The following is a 16,750-nucleotide window of genomic DNA, read 5'->3' on the forward strand; positions in this document are numbered from 1 at the left end:
CTGCTCACTAGACTGAAGTGATTTTACTTTTTGGTATCCAATCATACTGTTTAAAGAATACAAAGTATACCTGAGGTCTTGGTAGAGGTTGTTTCATTTTAGAGAGCACCCTGTTGCGGAAACAGAAGTGAAGTAAGGCGATTTGAGTGAATTCTCTGTTCTTTACTACTAATTTGACTGGAGTATAAATGTGCCTGCTCCCAAAAGTTTAAAGTGTGAATTTACGGAAGGAAACATTGAAATATTTGACTGAAGGGAGACTAAACTTTTTCTTTGGGAAGGAAATATGTTTTTCTTAATTTAAATATAAATGTTCTTTCTTTGAAGTAACATTGTTTAGCTGGAGACGGAGACACTGAAAACAAAATAGAGGTTGCAGATCTGGTCTCAGTCGAATCTGGTTAGGAAAGTCATTGGGTTAGAACAGCAGAAACTTGGAAGAGAGTGCTGAGACACACTAATCCCTGGTAGCCAGAGCTAAGTGTTTCCTCTGAGCCAGGCAACGAGCAGGACTTCTGCTCCTGTGGTAGTTGCCATGGAGTAGTGACGGCGGCTGCTGCTGGAGCAGAGGCAGTTGGGTGTCACAGCTGTGTAAGGTGGAGCACGTCTGGCTGTGTACTAGTTTTTGAAAGTTGCTTGTTGGCTTGTATTGCAGGATGATTAACAGCTTTATTGGCTATAATGATAGTGAAGGTTCTGCTTGGGAATACGAGTCATCATTAAGACCGTGCTTCACTTAATTAGACCTGAAATTGATTCCACACACGTGCACATATAAGTAACTTCAAGTCATGGGTCGCGTAGTCTTTTAATTACCCATCAGTGGAAGGTTTCCAACACAGGCTTTTTTCCCAGGGTTTTAATTTTAATTGAATGTAAATAGAATGTCTGTGTGTAGGACCTGCATGTCCTAGTGCTCTTGATTCTGGGATACAGTCAATTCTGGATTATGGAAGCTGTTAAATCATGCACAAAAAAGTCTAGTGTTTAGATCCCTGAGAGAACTAATGGTACAACTCTTATGCTTTGTGTACTAGTTTCCTAATTTCTTTGAACCATGCCTCGAAAGAAAGTTTCCTGACTAGAAAAAATTGTTGTAGTTGAAGGCATCCAGTGTGGTTTAGATGGAATATGTTTGAAGTTCAGATCATCTGGTCTGTGATTTACATGCAGACCCAGACATCAAAGATTAATGGAGCTCTGACAAGTTTGGCTTACTAAATAAGGAGTTTAATTTTATTTTGTTCTCACAAGAATGTGGTAATAAAATTTTAGCTGAAGACTGGGAATAACTCTGTGAAGCCTGCAGCAAGCCATGCTTTAGGAAGAAAGCAGTCTCAGTGGGATTGCTAATAGATTTATACTGTAACATGAAACACTGTCAGATAAACTTCTACCTGAAGAGCTGAGGAGACAGTGTTCCATTTCTCTTGCCTTGTTCTAGTAAAACCTTTGTAAACATAAAGTATCTGTATAGCTTTCTCTGTGTCTAAGTCGGCCTCCAACTTGTGCTTTTAAGGTGATGACTTCTGTGGTAAGGCTAATCCAGGGTCACAAGTGGATATACAGGTCTGTGCAAGACCTGCTCCTGATCTGCTAGAAAATCACGGTGTACCTGAAACTGAGGGGTCAGGTTTGGAGTTTTCCAAATCTGTTTTGAAGTACATTGAAGTAGTACAACAGGGATTTCCTGAAGGAGAAATTCAGACCTTTTTTTGGTAGGTTTAGGTGCTGTAGAAGCACAATCGAAAACGCTTTGTTCAAAATGTTGTGAAAATACAGGCAATATGCACATCTTGCAACCTGCAGAGGTTGTCATGGGTACGTATGATTCTCCACATTCTTTTCCTGCTCAGGAATTCTTTTTAAAGCAGAGGTAAACATTTGTAGGCTTCTATTATTTGCATGTAACCATCGAGCACAGGTACCCCTTCAAGTAAAACTAACCTTCCAGAGTGCTTTCTATTGAGATAACAATGTATTTTTAGTTACTTCAGTGAGAGGATCAAACATGTCTGAACCAGGAGCTCAGGTTGAGGCTTTGATATGAAGGAAAGGGGATCTGTTGTACACCACATTCTGCAGCATAACTGTAATGGCTGTCAAATAGTGACATTGTCCACCTTGGATGTTCAAGTGGCTCTAAAACCAGGATCCCTGGCTCTTTGCTGAATTTACTTTTGTATGTTTTGAAGGCGTAGAGCAAGTGCCAAGCTGTTCTGCCCAGCTTAGTCTCTACCTGCTTATCAACGCGTCTGCGTTCTTTGGCTTATCATACTAAATGCAATTCCCAGTGGTTCTTGTTTCCACCAAAGGTTCAGCCCTGTGGGGAAGGGGCAGGGCAGGAGGAGCAGCCTGTGCTGCGCTAATGCTCTCTGATGCTGGGTTCTTCATCACTTCTGAGAGGAGAACTTAGTCCTTCACCTCCTCGCTTTTTGCTACTTCACCAGCCACTGTATCTTCAGTTGCATTTTCACTCGTCTGCTCTTTCCCAGGGTTGACACCAACACAGTTAGCCATAGTTTTTTTTGCCAGTGACAAAACCCCCACCTTCCTCTTCTCATTTTTGGCAGCACTGTCAACTTTGATGAGACATCGCTGTCCTCAGAATGCATTTGTAATGGGATTTCTTATGGAGTTCCCTGCTCTGCTGAGTGGTTGCTCCAGTTGTTAACAGTTACAGCCAATCTTGGCTTTCAGTAAACAAGTACAGGAGATTCACCTTTATGAAAAGCTACTTTGTTTGAAGTCAGGTTGAAGGAATGTTTAGGTGTTTGCTTTCTTCTCATGTCCCTTTGTGTTACCCCCTTTATCACGCATGTGCTGTCTGTGCTATGTGGGAGCATCTGGAACGTATACGCAGGCTGAGGAGCTGCTTTTAGTGCACCAGGGTTTCCTGCACCTTTCAAAACCTCTTTTTAAATTACAGCAAGAACCCTCAGATCCCCTTACTGAAATTCAGACTAAAAATAGTCTGTTTCCACTGCTTTTTTTTTCACTTGGGGCTTCAGCCAAAACTCACTGTGCTGATCTGTTTGCAGGAACTCTGCCATTGCTGTCCCTGCCACCTCCACTTCCCTTTTATCTGGAGCCTGAGAAAGCAAAACCTGTGTTCGGCTTTTACACCTGAGAAGTCTGCCAACAGGGCACTGAAAAGTACTCATTCTTCTGACCTGTTGACTTAAAGGCTAGAATGTTTCTCTCCATGCAGTTTTGAACTCTCCAACAAAGCAAAGCTGTTCTTATCAAGCCGGCTTAATTGGAAAACCCGTTTCTGTGGTGCTAAACCCAAGGAGAGTGCAGCAGTAAGAGGAGAGTTGGAGTCTGCTTGTATGCAGTCATGCATTTTAAAACTTCCATGCCCTCTGAGAAAAAGGGCTGTGAGAATGCACCTGTCTGCCACCCTTCTGCTGGCGTTCTTCCTAGGTGGTAATTTGTTGCTGGATTTTTGTACGTGCCAGTCTCCGAATGATCTGGTTACTCCTTAAATATAGTTTAATTTGCACGTGGTTTCGAATGCTAACCTTCAGAAATCAAACCTTAGTAGTTTACTTAAAGTTCCCTTCCAATTATATTCATTTAAGTGTTGGTTTTGGGGTACTGTGGCACTTATTAGATGGCCAGCAGGATCATGCTACACGGCTTTTCTTTCTTCGTCTTTCCACTGCTATTTAACATGCAGCCTTTCTCTGCCTAGATCATGTTACCTTGTCCTCGCTCATCTACCTGTGTTTCTTTATGCCATAAATCTTATTTTTTTCCCACTGGAGCACAGTAACTGTCCCATCACGTTGTTGCAGGTAAGACAGAATGATCAGCAGCTTAGTATAGATCTGGATGTTGGGGTTTGTTTAACAGCGAGTGAGATCAGAGCTTTTAACCTGCTTATTTTACACACTCCCACCACCCCCAGCGTTACGTTCATTAGGTCTGGACCTCGCTTCCCAGAAGGGAGGTCACTGCTGGCCAGGGAGGGTTGGGCAGAGCATCCCATCAGTTGGGATTGTGCAGAGCTGCTCCCAGTTATCAGTCTTGGATGTCATTGATCAGGGCCACTGGACATCTCCTGGCATTTGTCTCCACCTACCTCCTTCATCTCCAGGATCTTCCTCCATTTCCAGGATCTAAACCTTCTCCCATTGGGGCCCTTGTTTTCTTTCCCAGACCACTTCTGCTTTTTGGAAACCTTCCTTTTTGGCTCCACCTCATGTTTTTGTGACCCCAGTCTCTTGCTTTTCCTCATCTAAATAATCTATGATGCATACACACCACACATGATCAGCCTCCACCATGGTGCTTCCATCTTATATCTCTTTATTGGTGAGAACTTGGGACGTGCTGCCGTTGTTCAGTCCAGGGTTTATCAAAATTTACGACCAGCACGTACCAGTTGCAGGCAGCAAGGTTCTGTTGAGAGTTCAGAAGTCTGTTTTAGACATTCATCCTGACACAGACCGAGTTAAATTATCTTTCACCTACAACACTTACTCAAAATCTGGTTGCCGATGTTGTTGCTTCTTCCTTAATTAATGAGCAGCACGGTGAAACCATTAACACCTCCTCTTTGACAGCGTCTGAGAAAGGAGAGCTGTGCTGAAGAGCGGTGCTGGCTGTGGTAGTGCAGAGGTTTGCAAGCACCGAGGGTGACTCTTCCAAAGCTGTTTGCAGGATGAGATCCCAGCCCCTCTCCCCTGGCTCTCTTAAGAGAGGAAAAAAGGAGCTGTCAGACTGAAACCCTGTGTATAACTGAAGGTTAATGAATGGAAACAAACCCTGAAGCCGTGCCCATTTCCTGGGGTTCCCATAGCAGCTAGCAGAAACTAGCACTGTCATCTTCAAAATGGACAAGTTTCTGGGTGGTTTAGCTTCAGGCAAAAGAAGACGATGGGGCTTATAGTTCTTGTACTCTCTGTAGATAACACATTATGCGTTGATATTAGATTAGGGGACTTTCAGTATGTTTTAACCTCATTTTGGCAGTGTGTAGGTGTCTGGCCCACTTGTCTGTGTGGACAGTAGAAATGCATTTCGAGTTCAAAGTGTAGGACTGGCGATCAGAGGAGCTTTCTGCTGAAGCAGAGCAGAGAAAGAGCTTTAAGCAGGTTTACATTGTAATTTTAAATGAGTGGTGCTTGCACCCTCTCTTTTTTTTCTCAGAAGTTTGAGCTTCGTTAGGATGTATATACTGTAATACTGAAGTGGTCACTTAGACACATCGTTAATGGGTTTAATTGGAGATGTCCAGCTGGGAGAGCCTCTTGATAAGACTTGATTTGTTGAATGAAGTTATGTATTTCTGCCTGTTGCTAAAACACCAGTTTGCCAGTGAACAGTAAAACAGGATTTTGCTTGTCAAAAATTTAGGAATAGAAGGAAATAAATACTCTTTGAGTTAATCTTTTAGATGTAATGGTACAAAACTACATTTATAATAATGCTGTCAAATCCAACAGTGTGTGGAGTGTTCTGTGCAAGTGACTTGTGAAACTCATACGACACATGCCAGCATGTTGTCTTCTTATACAGACGAACTGCAAGAGTTAGTTATTTCCTTTAGGCTTCCTAATTCTTACTCAAATAAACTAAACTGCAGTAGTCTTTTCTTCTTCTCCTTCACCTGTTAAAGGCGTTTGCATGATTTCTTACAAGTTTAAGCTGCATGGAATCAGCGTCTTGCAAATACACATTTAGGGACTTTTTTATTAGAGCTTCTCCCGTTGGCCAAGAATATCCCATCAGCTGAGTTCTTTTAAGTGGAAAAACTCATGCAGGAATATGAAATCCTGTAAAATGGATACAACAGTGCAAGGTAGAAAACATTCATATAGTGAAATAGCCTGGTTCAAATAGATCTGTGTTCGTTTTGCTATTCCAAGCGTTTCCTGTAATCTCTTACAGAGACAGACAGATATGTTGTTGGCAGATGCATGCTGCTTTTTACTCTTTCTGGAACTTTGTGGGGGACATCCTAGAGCAACGGAATTGTAAAGTTTGTTTTGCCTTTTCCTTTCTGCCCTCCAAGGTGCAGGAACTCCACGAGGAAGAAGCGCAGTGGGTGAACTACGATGAGGATGAACTGTGTGTAAAGATGCAGTTGGCAGACGGGATCTTCGAGGCCTTAATCAGAGACACTATCGATGTACTGAACCAGATAAATGAGAAACAGCGGAGATTGCTGCTTGTCTGACAGCGCTGAAAATAAACTTACAGCTGCATCACCACAGAGCCACAGGCCTGTCTGACTCCTGACGTTCTCTCCACCCTGCGAGCGCTGCTGCTGGACTTCCACACGTGGGGTTTAAAGGCAGTTCGGATGTGGTCAAAGAAACCTGAATTTGCATCCGCTGCCACTAGAGACCTCACACCGGGTTTGTTTGGAACAAGCTGATCCCGCACTCGAGACTGAGTGGTGGAGCACTCAAGACTGTTTGTGTGCCGGTGCAGTTGTGCCGCATGACTGCCAGCAGCTGTCTGAAGCCCCGGCCTGGGGCGTTGACAGGTTTGGCTTGTGTTCCAAAAGGGTTGGGTTCGGTTGGGATATTGGTTGTTTTGCTGGAATGGCTGTCAGCCATCAGTACTCGACTTTTCTTTAGAAATGTGAGTAATTTGGAGAAGAAATGATTTGGTCAGGTTTTACTCACAAATGGAGATTTTACCCTACTGAACAGTGTTACAATGTTAGCACCTCTTCTCCTGCAGCCCTAACAATGTGCATCAGTTTCTTCTGCTCCAGAGCCCGTTTAATTCCCTTCTCTGTGAAGCTGGTTTTTGTCTTTCTTCTGTGATGTGGTACCAAGTATGGTGCCAGCCAGTCCAGGGAGATGAGGTGTTGTTGCTTTCTACATTCAAGTAAAGAATTCGTGCTGCTTTTCCTATGTAACTTGCTTCAGTCCTGAGGTGGAGCAAGTTAAAGCCCTCCTAATGTCAAGCATGAAAGATGAGCCCATAGACAACTTTCCTCCTACTGTGTAGCACTTCTCTTCCTGGAGCACCAGCTGCTCCCAGATATTGGATACTCAGGATTTTCTCAGGCATGAGACATGCAGGAGTGGAAAATGTTTCCTCACAAAAATTTGGCCTTCAATCCCTCAGCTTCCTCCCTTACTGTCACCTAATTAATTGGAGAGGCTGTTACTTGAACAATTTTGAGAACAGAGTGTATTCACCAAAGAAAGCGGTGTCCGGTGCTTGACTGTCTGTGTGTTTTGTGCTTGTGGGGTTTTTATTTATTTTCAGATAATTTATTAAGTGGATTATAGGAGAGTGTCCTGTGCAGTTGGCTGCGCTCTCTGCATGTTTTGAGGCAGCCGAACTTGAGATGGCATCTGTTCTGGAAAGTTCCAGAGCCCCGTGTTCTTCTCACAAAACTTTCAGCTTCTTGAGACAGATACGAGGGGGAAGGTAAGAACCACCAAACCTCAGTGACCGGGGTGGGAAGCAAAGGCAGGTCTAGGAATGGATCTTCATCACACCTGGTTTGGAGACAGCAGAGAGTTGAGGGGACTGACCTGAAAAATGATGTGAACCTTCCCTGCTCCATCTGTTTCCTTCCTTTCCCAGAACTTGTAGAGTATGGCCAGCTCTTAGTTGTTAATTTAGGTCTGGGTTCAACTGCAGCATCCTTCTCCTGGGTGCTCCTTCCTAACCTGTCCCTCCCATTCTTGTGTTTTTCTTGGAGGAACACAGACAGTCTGAGGTAAAATGTTGATGCCTTAATAGTGGATGTCCTTGTTTGGTGACCTGAGACAAGACCCAGAGGAGACTTATGTTCTCCAGACACACGGGAGTGTGGGAAGACACTTTGAAGCCCTTGGAGGTGCCCCAAAGATGCTGCAAGCTGTGATAGGTGTGGCAGGGAGATATCTACCATTTCTTTCATCTGCTTTGTTCTTGGGGTTCCTGCGATGCATACCTCTGCTACTGCTCCGTTTTGTGTTCTCTTTCCCACCCTTTTATTTTTTTTTAAAAAAAGCTATGGTTGGAATATTTGCCTTTTGCACAATGACACAGCTGGTAATTCTTTGTGAATAGCTTTGGGAAATGTTGGATTTGTCAGAGCTCCATGCAGATTCTCAGATGGAGCATTGCCAGCTCCTCCCTTCTGAGTTAATGGTGAGCCATATTCCTGGGAGCTTAATGAGTGGAAGAACAAGGAGGAGGTCTATAGGAACACCTCCAGTGGGCATGTGCGTGTCTGTCCTGCAGTAGTGGCCCTTCTTGCTGGTTGGAAGTCAAATGGTCTTGGAGAATTGTTCATCTTTTCTTCCTAAGTGATTCACTTGTCTACGTAAAATGTCACGATGCTGAACCAGGAAACTCGAATGCTTAGGACGGAAGCAAACTAAAGCTGCTGCATTTAACCAGCATGGCGTCACTGACTGGGGCACCACCTCAGATTCCCTTTCCTGGGCGTATCTTCTTCAATGGCAGGGATTGCTATTTTTATAGGTGGCAATTACGGGAAGAAGGCAGAAACCTGCAGCGTAGGTTTGTCGCTGGAGTGTCAGAGAATCAAAGTTGGTTTCTGTCCTGCAGATAATGTGGCTGGTATTGTGAAGGTTGCCCTGCGTCCCCAAGGCCTTTTGGCTGTTCTGGCGGCTGGCGTAGCTCCTCTGGGCTATCCACCTGCAGGGAGAGGTTGTACAGCTGGCCTGCTGGGTACTGAGGACCGCTGGAGATCGTATGCCTGTTGTCTTGCTGGCTTGGATAGTGCTGATTTCGTACCCTCAGTAGAAGCAGTAGCTATTTTGACGGCTGTTTTGAAGCTGTGTCTAGATAATGGCTTTATTCCTTTGCTGACGTCACCCTTTATTTTTGGTAGCAATCCTTGCTAGGAGCAACCCTAAAAAGACTTGAACATACGTGAATTATCTTCTTGATACCTCAGGTGTGTTGAGTTGCTTTGAGTTGTGAGTGTATACTCAAAACCTTGAGTGTGTTGAGTACTTGTGGACTGACGATTACCGCGATGAAGCAGTGGCCTGCCTGGGTGGCGGCTGGTAACGAGCTATGAGGAGGACTGGAGTCTCGCAAACAGAGGCTGAATTCTCCATTTCTCTCCTCTCCCCTACTTTCCTGTTCTAAGAATAAGGTGATTTTTTTGGGACTGGTTATCTTAGTGGAACCATATTAGTAGATACAAGGCTGAGACGTTTGAGACCCATGAGCTGGTTGGGGCGGCGGCTGTCATCACTGGGGAGATGCGGTTTCCTCTTCGGAAGGATCTCGGTGCCAGGCGGGAAAACCCAGGCTTGTGAGGCCAAGGAGCGCGAGTACCTCTGTCACAGCGCGATGCTCCCTGAGCCGAGCTGTGGATTTCAGTACTTCTGCCTTTCAGAAAAGGTTTGTTGCCCACAAGGTGGAACATGGGATTGAAAAAATCCCATCTCATTCACTTTCCTTTCTTGAAAAAGTGGCCTTAGCTTTTTGCAATACTTGAATAAAGTGTGTACCTGCAGAAGATCTTCAGTAGCACAGTGACAGAAACTTTTTAAGTGACTATTCTGCGGGGAACTGCGTGCAGTTCCAACCTTCATATCCCTTTGCTACCTTAAGAACGTTAGGAAAATAAAGGACTTTTCAGCAGAGAAACAGGTTATTTAGTGCATCTGAAGTGTTTACAAATCAGCTAAAATGGAGAAAAGCAAACTATTGAACTTATTTGTAATTTAAACATTAAATGCACAGATATATACAGATGAAAGAGGAATACTGTAATTAACTTGCATTTACTAGTTTTTTCCTTGACTTTGCAGAGCCTTTTGATACACGTTTGCAAAGCCGCCTTTGGGGAGGCTCCATCTCCCTGTGTGCTGGGTTGTGGAGATGCTGAAAAGAAACTCATTTACTGTGTACGTGTAAATAACCTGGTAACTTGGTTTTTGGGCCAGTTTCAGCTTATGTTCACATCCAGAGCAGCTTTGCACAGTAGACAGACCCAAGGATACGGAGGGTTGGGTTTTTTTGTAATTAAGAACTGTAAAATAACCAGGGTGGTCCCTGTGTATACCAGTGTAAATATGTTTGGTTACTGAAATGTACTTTAAGAGAACAAATTCTGTAAATAAACTGATTTATAAATTAATCTTGTTTCCTGGTTCTTTCTAAAATGGAGCTTTATAATTACCCAAATGGTTGCTAATTCTGAAGGTGTCCTGGAAATCTGTCCCTTGTACGTTCCCCTTTCTGTCTGATGCTGCACTTGGGATGCCCATCACAGTCCACAAAATCCCATTAGAGTTGCCTTAATTATAATCATAACATTATTAGAATTTCCTTATTGTTAAAGCCAAGTGCTGGTAACAGCAGAACCGGCAAATGGCATTGTGTAATCATTGCAGGAGTGCATTGTATGACCTGCAGGAGAAAGATTACTCCTTACATGTGTTTCATTTAAAATAGGTTTTAAAAACTTGTGGTTTAAAACCTGACTGGGGGGGTGGAAGCTCCTTCTATCTAAACACTCTTCAAATTTAATTCTTCAGAGCCCCAGCCTTGGTTTGGATCCCACGATTGGGCTCCTAAAGGGTTACAACTACTGTTACCAGCACTGATCACTTCTTCACCGAGGGGGTGAGTGTTGTGTTCTGGGAACTTTATGTACGGGTGGAACTTCGCTAAATCTTTGCTGTTTCCTTTCCAGGATTAAAAAAAAAACCAACATGCGAAAGGCCCCAGAGCTCTGTGAGCGTTCAGCTGAGCAGTCGCGGTGCCAAACCACAGGTGTGCTGGCACGTGGCGAACAAGCAACAGCATGAAATGTACCACGAGATGTGTTTATTGAGCTGCTTCAGTGTGGTTTGGTGCCATTTATCACTGTACAGCCCAGCAGAAAAGGCTTTGCCTTCCATTTACTACAGGTGTCTACAAAACCCAGCGCTGGTGTTTGCAGCTTGGAGGATGCTGCGTTTCAGGCTGCTCCTCTGCCTGGAAGAGGTGTATGCAGCAAATGGGGGGGGTGAACAAAACCATTGCCGGTTTGCACTATGCTGAGCAGTCGTTTGCTTTTCCTTAGCAGAGGTGCCTCATCCTGAAGGAAGACTTGCTCCACTTCGACTTTCATTATGAAAGCAGCTTTGCTGCAGTCCCGTGGTGCCAGTGTGGGGTAAGTTCTCAGCAGAGCATGCTGGAAAGACGGACTGCAGCCCTCATATGGACGGAGAAACACGCTGCAGCCCTCTGAGCTCAAGGAGTTGAACCAGCCAAAGCACGGTGGTGGGTCCTTTGATGTCCAAAGGGCCGAGACAAAGTGGTGCTGCAGCCTCTGTGCTCTCATTACCGAGCAGCAGGAGAGCATCCATGTCGCTGCTTTTCTCACCCTGCAGCAATTTTGCTTCGTGAATCCTGTGTTTTCAGACAGTGATCTACTTGCAGCCTCCGGCATCCATCCCTGGAAGTGGCTTAGAGTGCATTTTACGTTGGGAAAAAAATTGATTTGTGCTTCTCTGGCTAAAGAATCGGCTTCTCTTTAAACAGCTCGAGCTGTGGGAACGCTGCCACGGTGCTCTGGCGGGTGACACAGAAAACTGCTGCAATGCTACTGCTGTCCTTGCCCAGAATGCCCGGTAATCAGCTTGATGAAGGCTCTAATTTCCTCATTTGCAAGTCTACATTGCTTCACTTTGGCACTGACTTTCTACTGTGGTGTTTGTGCAACTCTTTCCAGAACCCTGAAAGCGCAGTTGCCTTCGACAGCTGCTTCACCCGTGGACCCGGTGAAACTCTCGGGTTGGGCAATGGCAGGCAGCCGCCTTCCCAATCGGCACGTTGGATTGAGTGGGACTATTTTGGTGCCTCCCTTCCCGGGTGCCACCCGCTCCCAGGTGCCGCACTAGGGAGGTGGTGCCAGTTGCAGCCATCCTGCATCCCAAAATGCCTGGCGGAGCCCTGGGGCACGTGAGATGTTGACTCTGCTCCAGACTTCACCGTGTCCTGCCTAGCAAAAGGGCTTCTGCGATGTCCAAGCTCTCCTCATTAACACAGCCCTGAGAGGAAAAGGAGACGGTGGGGAGCTGCCAAACGCCGGCAGGTCTCTCCAGAGCGCAGGAAGGAGAGGAGGGAAGCTGCCGGGCCACTGGCACCCAGCCTGGAGCACGGGCCGTTGGCGGGCAGGAATGCAGATGAGATGTAATGGAGTTTGAAAGCACAGGGCACTCTCTGGGATGCGGGTCCTGTGGGGGAGGGAAAGGCACCCTGTGAAGTCTGGAAACTGGAGCAAACACACTCCGTAGCCCTGCACGTTCCTGCCTCCTTCTGAGTAAGATCCTGCAGAAAATTGGGGGAAAAGGAGAATAGAGCTGTTGAGAGGCAGCACCTCCATTCCAGAGAGCGAGGGTTGGTCAGGATCAGGGCACAAGAACAACTTTTGAGGCAAAGATACCTTCTTTTGCCTGACTAGCGTGTGGTGGGAGGATGGCCCAGAGGAGGTCTAGTTGGCTTCTGCTCTGAATGTTTGCAACCCTTTGCGCTTGCTGTGCAAGACTTGCCGTGTCCCTTGGGCTGTGTTCTCTCCCTGGAGTTGTTTTCAGGTGGCGTCCACTTGCAGGCTGACTTTTCTGTCACCACCCTGTGGCATCTAGGCTGACTCCAAGTAGGGTTTTGTCTGAGAGTTGGCTGGAGCTAGAATTCATGCCGCTTCTTGGGAGTGTCACAGAGAGTTTATTTTTCCTTTATTCCAGCAAAATAAAAGAGGCTGCAGGGGATTCTGCCCTTCAGGTTGCTCAGCTTGAGGAGCTCAGCAAGGAGCCTGATCCAGTGTCCGTGTCCTGCTTTGCTGCTCCACGGAGGTGATGGAGCCAGTGCTGCTCGGTGAACCTGAGACTGGGCACACCAGCCCTCAGCAGGTGAGACCTTGCTTACGTTGCAGGACTACTGCCACAGCGAGAGAGGAGTGCTCCGTTGTCATCCGTGTGGTATTCTCTGTTTCATGCACTGCAATTAAACCAGCTGCCAAATAATGATGTGGCAAACCTGGGCGGTGTGGCCTCCTCCGATCTGCTCCTGGAAGCTAGGCAGATGAGCTGGAGTGGAAAACATCTGCTCTAAGCACCCTGGGTCACAGTGATGATTTATGACTCTTAAGTAGATCTGAAATTTGCAGGCGAAACGTTTCCTACCCAGACATACCAAAGATGGCACCGGTTCCCCAAGGTCCCTCCGAAAAGAGCAAACGCAGCGTCGCTGCCGTCCTTTTGAGCAGGGATGAATCAGCAGAGGGTGAGTAGCAGAAAGGGGCTGGTGCTGCTGTAGCCTCTCTGCAGGCACAAGCTACGGGAACACATTCATCACGTCCTGAGAATGCACCCCGGATTTTCTTCTGCTTCCATTGTTATTACAGGCTCGTTGGGTTTGAAACATAGAAATCAACTGTATCCAACCAAGCCAGTGTCACGTAGTTGGCAGTTCCTGGCTGCCGGTGGGGGCTACAAGAGGTTTTCCTGGTTTTCGTAGGTGTGAGACCAGCAGAACTGATGGAGGGTATGGAAAGCAGTTAGGGTTCACTTTTACTCTGTGTGTTATTCCCCTTCTTGGCAAAGCCGTAGAACCTGGCATGCTTACCGCTCAGGTGCTGCCAAAGGTCTTGTCTGAAATCGTGTCTCAGCAGAGGTGTGACTGGTGCTACCAGTAGAAAAGTGCCACCTAGACTGGAGTGTTCCAGCTGACTTGGACCAGATAGGAGGTGGCAGGTAGCACAGTTGTCGCTTGCTCTCTGAGGCTGTTTGGAGATGCTAATCTCTTTTATTCAGAGAAGGACCATGCTTTAAGTGATGCTGCGCTCCACATCACGGAGGGCTTCATTGACTTCATCAGTCCATCTCATCAAGGCTGGAGAAAGAGGAAAACCATTGGGCCTCCTCCGCAGCTGGTGTTTCCAAGGTGCTCCCAGGAGAGTTGGATGAAAACTTCACCCAATGGCCTCCGAAATGCCAGGGCTGGGTGACGGGGTTGCCGTGATTGTATCATGAGTCTTGCATTGGCCGCGTGTTTTTCTTGGAGTCAGTTCCTGGAATCACACAATTAGGTAGGAACGTGTTCTCTAATTTTCAAGGAAGAAAGTCCATTTCGTACTCCCTGTCCCCAAACCTTCACAACTAAAGGGAAGTGAGAAGGTCCTGGGTCAGCTTACCTGGCCGTTTTGAGCTGTTAGTGTTTTGCAGCCAGATTCATGGTTTTAAAAATGGACAGTAGAAGCCTTTCTCCAATTTCTGCAGCACCCTCGGTAGTCCTTTCCAACACTTCAAGGGCTGAGTAAATAAAATCCCAACCGCTCTTTCCCCTCTTTGCTGTGATCAGAGTAGCTCTTTGTGAAAATGACCCATTTTGGGTGCACAAAGCAAGTTCTGCAGGGCTTAAATGGTTTTGCTGAGATCATAGCAGCCTTTGAGGCTCTCAGGCTATTGGTGTTGCCCACACCTCACGGACTTCAAGGAGATTCCTGCTGACTGTTAGTTTGTGAAAGCAGAGTTGAGAGCTGATGAGCTTTAATGAACCAAAGCCACGCTCAGTGTGGAAAGCTCTGTGGTGGTCTTTAGCCCGTGGGCTTGCTATGAGGGAGTGGAGCACACCTCTTCCCAAAGTGAATGGCGATGGACTGGGTACTGAAGGCTTTCCTGAGCAGCACAGCTGAAAATCAAGTCTGTTCCTAAACATGGCTGGGCTGTGGGACTGGTCGGGAGCTCAGCACCCTGGGGCACCCAGCACCCATCTGCTGTGCTTCGCAGCCCACAGGCTCCGCTAGCAGCAAGGGGGGCAAACAAAGGGGGACAACAGGCAGGCAGTGCTGAGAGGGCATTTCCTAAACTTCCCCAGACTTGTGCTGCTGATGGATTTTTTTTTTTATTAGTATTATTTTTAATCCACCTAAGTCTCAAATCCATCTTAAAATGGGTTATTCCAAAATCTCTGCTTCTTCCCTTCCTTGTTTCAGGGCATCCTGCGATGAAAATCTGGCTTTTCCTAGTTGGAGGCAGAAAAAAAGCCTCATCTCTTGCTTTGCAGCAGAGTTAAAAGTCAAAAAGGTGATTTGGATAAGTCTGTGCCTGGAAAGGTCTCCAGCCTGCCAGTGCAGGAGGCTGTTCCCTGGAGAACCACAGGGCTGGGACGTGCTAAGCTGGTCATCGGCAGCACCTCCGGCCCTGGCTGTTCCCTGGGTGCGGAAGCAGGAGCATCCCCACCCCGGGGCTCCAGTGGGTGAGCAATGGCGTGGCTCACCTCAAAAAGAGCCGGAGCCCCGGGTGCGGGCTCTTACCCATCTGCCTTCAGGTTAGGTGCTGCTTTTGCATCTAAAAAAGGATCCAAGGAATTTGGGCTCCCTGGAAGGGAGGGGTGAGCTGGATGGGGAGGATGCCAGCAATTACACTGGTGCTGAGCACCTCTCCTTCATTGTGATAACCCAATCAAGCTGGCTTTAGCCCAGGGTAGAATAACGGTGACTGCGAGCCTAAGCACAGGGATTTTTGTCTTTTAATCGCCAGCTGGGCAAAGGCGAGCGGTGGCTGGATCTCTGTTGCCCACCTTTTGGAGCAGCCCTGCACGGGCCAGGCTGCACCTCTCTCCTTCCTCCTTGGACAGCAAGGAGTGATAATCCCTTGCGCATTTAATTACAGCCGGTAGGGTTGGAGCAAACCACCTTCTGCCCCGTTTGCATCAGCCTGGGCTCATGATGGATGCATCCCACCAGGGTTGTGTCCGAGGGGCTCTGTCCCCCGCAGCCAAGCCACGCTGGGGAGCCCTGTGGCTCTCCGCGAGCAGTGCCGGTGTGGAGGCCCCTGCCTTCTCCCGCCATGGGTGGCTGGGCTCTGGCAGGCTCGTTTTTCTGGCATGGCGAGTCCGCCTCAAACACCTAGGTGGGGCCCAGCAGGGCCAATGGCCTTCCTGGGGACAGAGCCAACATGCAGCCTCAGAGCCACGGGCACCCCAGTGCCACGGCCCCCTGGCCCTCTGGGGATGGGGAGGGAGCAAAGGGATGGATTTTGGGGTTGTATCCACCCTGGCCATGCCCTGGAGCGATGGGCAACGGGCACCAGTGACGTGGGTGTGTGCGTGAGCCATGGCACGCGGGGCTGGTGGGACGAAGCGCTGAGCTTTGGGGTGGAGGAGAGCTGCCTTCGCCTTTCCTTGCTTTATCAAAATGGTGTCATTTTATGCCCTGCGTTCCCTTGCAGAAGGGCAAAGCCGGGGCTTCAACCCCTGCCCAGTGCACTAGGGGGGAGGGTGTGTGTATTTGGGGCACCCCCACCTTGTGCTGTGGGGTATTTAGGGCATCCCTATGGTGGGCAGGTATTTGGGGCACCCCACCTATAGTATGGGGGTATTTGCCCCCCCCTTGTATTTGGGGCACACACCCCCATGCTGTGGGGTATTTAGGGCACACACACACCGTGTGTTGGGGGGTTATTTGCCCCCCCAGGGCTGTGGGGCATTAGCCCCCACCCCCCAATCTGTGGGGTATTTGGGGCACCCCCACCAGTGCCGTGGGGCATTTGTGCGCCTCGTACTGCGGATTGATTTGCTCCCACCCCCTTTATGCTGTGGGGTATTTGCCCCCACACCCCTGCTGTGGGGGATTAGTGGCACCCCTCGCTCCCCCCATGGATGGGGCATTTGCCCCCCCCCATGCTGTGGATTTATTTGCCTGCCCCATGCTGTGGGGCAGTTGGATCCCTCTCCCCCCGCAATGTGGGGCAGTTGGGTCCTTGTGTCCCCCCACTGTGGGGCAGTTGGGTCCTTTTGGCCCCCCCCCGTGGGGCAA

At 47.7% G+C, this 16,750-nt stretch overlaps 1 protein-coding gene and 1 long non-coding RNA gene across 11 annotated transcripts in view; both read left to right on the forward strand.

The window, feature by feature from the left end:
- CEP350 (centrosomal protein 350) overlaps positions 1 to 10,073 on the forward strand; it is a 79,260-nt gene extending 69,187 nt beyond the window's left edge. For all 10 annotated transcript variants that reach the window (XM_054072962.1, XM_054072970.1, XM_054072966.1 and 7 more), the window contains one exon: positions 6,023 to 10,073. In XM_054072962.1, coding sequence (XP_053928937.1) covers positions 6,023 to 6,187 — 165 coding nt within the window. In that variant the 3' untranslated portion in view covers positions 6,188 to 10,073. The remainder of the gene's footprint in view (positions 1 to 6,022) is intronic.
- Positions 10,074 to 10,648: 575 nt separating this feature from the next.
- Positions 10,649 to 16,172, forward strand: LOC128852889 (uncharacterized). Its single transcript, XR_008451003.1, has 4 exons — positions 10,649 to 10,772; positions 11,020 to 12,256; positions 12,678 to 12,842; positions 13,100 to 16,172. It is a non-coding gene; the product is annotated as an uncharacterized LOC128852889 (long non-coding RNA).
- The last annotated feature ends 578 nt before the right edge of the window (positions 16,173 to 16,750 follow it).

Source organism: Cuculus canorus, chromosome 8 (assembly GCF_017976375.1).
Source record: "Cuculus canorus isolate bCucCan1 chromosome 8, bCucCan1.pri, whole genome shotgun sequence".
NCBI lineage: Eukaryota > Metazoa > Chordata > Aves > Cuculiformes > Cuculidae > Cuculus > Cuculus canorus.